This window comes from Mchenga conophoros, linkage group LG22, assembly GCF_057382185.1.
Source record: "Mchenga conophoros isolate Kocher_MC1m ecotype Shallow Benthic linkage group LG22, M_conophoros_male_GT1.1, whole genome shotgun sequence".
Classification (NCBI taxonomy): Eukaryota; Metazoa; Chordata; class Actinopteri; order Cichliformes; family Cichlidae; genus Mchenga; species Mchenga conophoros.
Window position 1 is genome coordinate 19583760 of NC_140546.1, and position 6227 is coordinate 19589986.

A 6227-nucleotide genomic window follows, 5' to 3' on the forward strand; every position below is an offset into this window, starting at 1 on the left:
GGCTACTAATAAAGTCTTAAGTCTGATCAAGTCTTCTTTTATGGCTTTTATTACTTTCTGGATTTGTTTTGTGAGACAGAAATTACTGCACTTTTACATGAATAATCTCAGTTTATCTGTTTATCGCACTCATCTACATTTTAGATGAAGTTCAAATGTGGTTAACGTTGAAACTACACATGATTTATAAGTGATTAGTACACATGATTAGACATGAAAAGCAAATGAGGTTGTGTAGCTCTTGACTGTTCTTGACTAAAGCACGAAGGTGACCGACTGACTTTTGCCCGTGATGTTAGGCGGCGATCATACACTGATACCCTCTTAGCCAATTCAGTTTTCACCCACAGCCACCAAAAATCTACAAAATAATTAAATGTACCAGTTAAATAAGAGCACACTGTGTTGTAACCGGCTTGTTTAGGTCGGACATGGCTGCATGGAAAATGAAAGCGATGTTAAGTTTCGTTTTCCAAACGCACAGCTGCTCTCAGGATATAAACAGAGACGCTCCAGCAGCAGAGCCACATTCACCACTCGAACAACATCAGCGACTCATCGCATCAGCTGGAAGCTCTTCAGTTAACAGACAATCGATCAACATGGACACAGGTAACATGGTTTAGCTTAGAATTTGCACCTGTGCTGGTTGTTTGGATCTTTGGTGTACTGTAAAACAGACCGCTTTGCTTTGTGACAGCATCAGCTTAACTTATCGTCTTCTCTTGTCCAGAATGGACCGCTTCTTTATGGTTGGACACATTTAACGAACTGCTGAATGAGGACAATGAGCTGGACTATGGAGACCGGTGGACTCTCAACTTCAACTACAATCAGACAGACAGAGTCACCGAGGAGGAGAGGAGGAGAGGCTGGAAGGTCTCCACATATTGCGCCCGTGGAAAGTATGTGCCGCACGTCCTGCATTTATAAACTTTCAAATATGCAGGTCATATGAATACATGAGTGTTTGTTCGCTTTATGTGGCGCTCACAGTATTATTTCAACCAGAGTCGTAGCTATTCAAGTGGAAAGAGCAAGATGCAAGCGCGTAAAATATATTTGGACCTAACACAGTCTAATCGTTTCTCCACAGTTTTGAGTGTGCATCCTGCACAAGAACCTGGGCTTCAGCGCGGGTAGTGTTGGTGTTCCGGTACCGGCTGCTGAGGGGCCAGGGGACGGTGATCATGCGTCCTTTTGGTCAGGCCTGTCTTCGCTGCAGAGGCAACAAATTCAATCTCCCTGGTTTCGTGAAAAAAGAGGTGGAACAAGCCCTCCTCAGGCAGTTTTACAAAATTCGGAAAAACTGCTACCGCGAGGAAGATGATGATGAAGATAGTGGGAGATCATCATCAGAGTCTGAAGCGAGGACCAAACCCCACGAGAAGAACCTGTGCCAGGCATGCCGCATGGGCATTTGCTGTGTGGATGATGAAGATGATGATTAATGTGTGTGTGTGTGTGTGTGTGTGTGTGTGTGTGTGTGTGTGTGTGTGTGTGTGTGTGTGTGGGGCGGGGGGGTGTTCTTTTGGGATTTTTTAATGCATTTTGCACACAAACCTTTCCTTCATATTTTAAAGTTACCAGTCTTTATATGATACACATTAATTGTACTGTATGTGATTCTATTACTTTTGTGTGATTTTCATTGTATTTGTGGCTACTAATAAAGTCTTAAGTCTGATTAAGTCTTCTTTTATGGATTTTATTACTTTCTGGATTTGTTTTGTGAGGCAGAAATTACTGCACTTTTACATGACGCACTCATCTACACTGTAGATGAAGTTCAAATGTGGTTAGTGATGACAGTGAGCTGGACTATGGAGACCGGTGGACTCTTAAGGTTAACTACAACAAGACAGATGAAATCACTTATGAGGAGAGGAAGAAAGGCTGGAAGGTCTCCACTCACCAAGCAAACGGAAAGTATGTTAACTTATAAACAATAAAAACGTAAACATATGTAAAGTAATAGTTACTGAAAATGTGAAACAACAGCAAGACAACATAAAAATATTAAAAATATATAAAAATATATAAATCCATAGCAACAGCATAGCAAAACCAGAAGAAAAAAAGGAGGCAACATGTTTCAGACTGTGGGTGTAGTTGTAGTTTTCCATCTCCACCTTCTCTCTGATCACATGAGTGTGCAGGTTCTCTGACAAATGATCGTGTGACTGGGAGGAGGTTGCACACAGAATCAAAACAATGTCATTCTGTGATTAAAAAACTGGTTCTGCTGCTAAATGTAATTTCTTTATGGTGACTCAGAGAACCACACAATACTGTTTGAGCCACAGACTCATAGGGAGGCTCAGTTACTACATGTGGAAAAAGCAAGCTATAAATGTAAGTACATAAAAATAAATGTGTACCTCACAGCATGTAATCATTTCTCCACAGATTTCAGTGTGTATCCTGCAAAAAGACCTGGGATTCAGCGCAGGTGAGGTTGGTGTTCCGGTACCGGCTGCTGGGGGGCCAAGGGACAGTGATTATGCGTCCTTTTGGTCAGGCCTGTCTTCGCTGTAGAGGTGACAAGTTCAATCTCCCTGGTTTTGATAAGAAAGAGGTGGAACAAGCCCTCCTCAGGCAGTTTTACAAAATTCGGAAAAACTGCTACCATGAGGAGGATGAGGAGAAGGCTGAAGACAATGGAAGACCATCATCAGAGTCTGAAGCGAAGACCAAACCCCACAAAAACCACCTGTGCCAGGCATGCCGTGTGGGCCATTGCTGTGTGGATGACAAGGATGATAACTAGAGTGTGTGTGTGTGTGTGTGTGTGTGTGTGTGTGTGTGTGTGTGTGTGTGTGTGTGCTAAAAGTGCTCAGAGAAACTCTTTTCTTGTTTACTGGTTCCTGGGATACTCTATCTGTTTTGCACGTGAAGTTAACAGTTTTAAGAGTACGATCCACATTCATGGTGCAGTATATATATCACTTTTGTGTGCGTTCATTGTATTTTGTGGCTATTAATAAAGTCTGATCAAGTCTTGTTTATGGTGTTTGGTGTGTTATGGATTTGTTTTGTGTGGCAGACGTGCTATAAATTGCTGTACTTCGCATTCATCTATAGATCAGATCTTTTTTCCACTCCATTTATTTTCTAGTCATACCAGATACAAGTAAAAACATGAAACCAGAAATGCTGGTATTATACTAAAACGTACATGCCATAGAAGTAACAATGGTCAGTTTTAGCTGTCAGGGAAGCTTATGAATGCTCCCAAATTCTAACAGCATAGCAAACCAAGGTACAGCCGGAGTCATACTAAACTGCAGGCTATAGAGTCAGTCTTTCAAATTCTCCCAGATAAAGTAACTGCATGCAAAGACTTTTCACCCGGAACAAGCAGCAAAAATAAATGCAGAGAGGAGGAAGGAAATCCCCCAGACATGGCCCAGACTCTCGGCACAGCGACAGAGCCCACTGTCACAGCCCTTTCATAGACTCAAGAAATAATCTCATATAGTATGAAGGTAAAAGTTACGGTGATTTAGAGATCATTAAAATGTGTTCAGAATTTGGAAAACCGCTGATGATTCATTTCATAGATCACGATCACACTGCTCTCCCTAACATAAACCTTTATAAGTTTGGTATCTGCAATACTGGCCGTGTATTTAGTTGGTATGAGTTCAAGATGTGCACTATCTCACACTAGCAGCACAAGTCGCTAGACGGAACGTGAATTCTAAGTTTCGTTTTCCACACATCACGCATAAATAAACAGAGGCTGCCTGCAGAGCAGCATTCACAAGTCAAACTCTGTCTCATGTCAACGTTTCATTTCGTCTCCCAGAAGGTCTCCAAATATCAGACTTTATGTATCAGACCATCAAGATATACAGGTAACACACCAGCCTACTATTTGTTTCTTTAAACGCGTATATGGGTGATTGATTTGTAATTAATGCATTGCATATTTGTTTTGATCAAGGCGTTTAAAAGCGTTTCCTGTGTTCTTGTAATGACAAATAAAAGACTGATTTGCCTGTATAGCATAAGCCTAACGTCCTTCCCTCTCCTCTTTGTCCAGCTTGGGCTCCTTCCTTGTGGACACACACCTTTGAGGAGCTCTTCTGTGGGGATAATGCGCTGGACTATGGAGAGCCATGGTCGCTCACCTTCAGCTACAAACAGACAGACAAATTATCCAAGAAGGAAAATAAGAGAGGCTGGAAGGTCTTCTCCCACTGCGCTTATGGAAAGTATGTTTAATTTAATAAAATCATATTTACCTTACACTGTATGTAATAATAATAGTAGAAACTATGCTGGAAAGAAAAAGGCATCAATCATTTGTGTGACAGGGAGCAGCAGTGGACGGTATTAAAACAATGCTATTCTGTGGGGGAAACAGGTTCTGCAATTTAGTTACAGCGATAATTGAACAGTTATCTTGCTTTATTATGGCTCTGACGATTCGCATGGTATGATTGACCCAGCGAATCATTACTAAAGCTTTCCGCTGACGTGGCAATCTGAAACTGAAAAACATCAGTTCAAAGCATTGATGGGACACAGACAGAGTTACTAACCTGAAAAATCACCATTGACCAGAGTCTATAGTCATAATTTCCCCCACAGTTTTCAGTGTGCATCCTGCAGGAGGATCTGGCCTTCGGTGCGTGTGGTGCTTTTGTTCCGTTATCGGCTGAGAGGCGGTAAGGGGGCGGTGACCATGCGGCCTTTTGGACAAGCCTGCCGGCGATGCCAAGACGATAATTTTCATCTCCCTGGTTTTTACAAGGAAGAGGCGAAAGAGGCTCTGCTCAGATTGTTTTCTGAAATCCGGAAGAACTGCTATGGACAGGAGGATAAGAATGAAGAAGGTGACTCAGGCGCTACGAGACGGAGGTCCAAACCCCACGAAAAAACCCTGTGTGAGGCCTGTTGTTTTGGCTTGTGCTGTCAGGATGATCAAAATGTTAAGTAGTGTGTGTGTGTGTGTGTGTGTGTGTGTGTGTGTGTGTGTGTGTGTGTGTGTGTGTGTGTGTGTGTGTGCGCGCGCAACAGCGAGGTGTAAAGAGAGTGGCAGTCTGGTTGTTTGCTGTTTTCTTGAGATCTTTCTTTTCTAGTTTACACACAAAAGTTTCCTTAATGAGCTGGTTTATTCATAATTATCTAAGTTATTGATAATAATAAATAATATGAAAACCTTCATTAGCAATAATAAGATTTCATCACTGTTGTGTGTTTATTTTGGACTTTGTGCAACCTGAAGGTGTGTCCTGATTATTTTCTTGGTTTGTTTGGTGTGATGTCTTGAGATATAATCCAAAAATTGTAGTTACTGTACTTTTACTTGAATTGGTTTATCAGGAGGGAGGAGGCTGGGGGCAAACCCAGGACACGCTGGAGAGATTATATCTCTCGGCTGGCCTGGGAACGCCTTGGTGTTCCCCCGGATAAGCTGGAGGAGGTGGGCTTCTTGCTTTGGCTGCTGCTGCCACCCAGCCCCGGATAAGCGAAAGAAGATGTATGGATGTATGGATGGGTGGTTTGCGTCATCATTCCACTCATCTGATGCTTTTTTTTCTCACCACATGTATTTGTTATGTTTAGCAGACAAAGGTTTCACATGAAAAACGTGAAACATGTGATGCTGATATATTAAAACAGGAGTTTTAACGATGCCGTGATACCGTTTCACTGCTGAATGACTCAGACACTTACAAGCAGATTTCTGATTGGCCCCAAATTCTCACAACATAACAAACTAATTACAGAGGTGTGCAAACTATATGTCTGCATGTGTACCTACATTGCATGCTCAAAAACACAGAGTGGGTACATCAAACAGTACTTTGATCTAGTTTTTTTTCTTGTTAGTTGCACTTTGTGTTACATTCTATGCATATAATTCTATATTGTATCACACTGAAGTTATGATGTTTATGGAGAGGTTTTATTAAACAAGCAAATAAATAAGTTTCGCCTTGTTCATTTCCCAAATTGCAACTGTGGTTATCACATCCCACCAAAATCTTTGGGGGAATCTTTGATATTCATTTTGTAACTAAATAGATAAATGTGCACAAGCTGTAAAGGCTGAAGGTTTGACTGTGTGATCATGTATCTCAATATCAAAACTGAAGTTGAGATTTCATTTTATGCTCTTATATTAAACTCTTTATACACTTGTGCATTTCCTGTTCCTTTTTGAGGTGTTACTAGGGTTAGATGCACTTCTCACATGTGATGACTTGTAAAGT

At 41.4% G+C, this 6227-nt stretch overlaps 3 protein-coding genes across 3 annotated transcripts; all 3 read left to right on the plus strand.

Moving 5' to 3' along the window:
* Positions 1–492: 492 nt before the first annotated feature.
* On the plus strand, positions 493–1687 carry LOC146549335 (receptor-transporting protein 4-like). Its single transcript, XM_085262986.1, has 3 exons — positions 493–612; positions 734–905; positions 1097–1687. The coding sequence occupies exons 1-3, from the start codon at positions 603–605 to the stop codon at positions 1449–1451; spliced, it is 537 nt and encodes a 178-aa protein (XP_085119112.1). The 5' UTR covers positions 493–602; the 3' UTR covers positions 1452–1687.
* Positions 1688–1701: 14 nt separating this feature from the next.
* LOC146549336 (receptor-transporting protein 4-like) lies at positions 1702–2997 on the plus strand. The gene is made up of 3 exons (XM_085261689.1): positions 1702–1736; positions 1789–1929; positions 2410–2997. Exons 1-3 carry the CDS (start codon positions 1702–1704, stop codon positions 2768–2770), a joined length of 537 nt encoding a protein of 178 aa, XP_085117815.1. The 3' UTR covers positions 2771–2997.
* A 769-nt stretch (positions 2998–3766) lies between these two features.
* On the plus strand, positions 3767–5079 carry LOC146549337 (receptor-transporting protein 3-like). The gene is made up of 3 exons (XM_085262983.1): positions 3767–3860; positions 4049–4220; positions 4600–5079. The coding sequence occupies exons 1-3, from the start codon at positions 3785–3787 to the stop codon at positions 4946–4948; spliced, it is 597 nt and encodes a 198-aa protein (XP_085119109.1). The 5' UTR covers positions 3767–3784; the 3' UTR covers positions 4949–5079.
* Positions 5080–6227: the final 1148 nt, after the last annotated feature.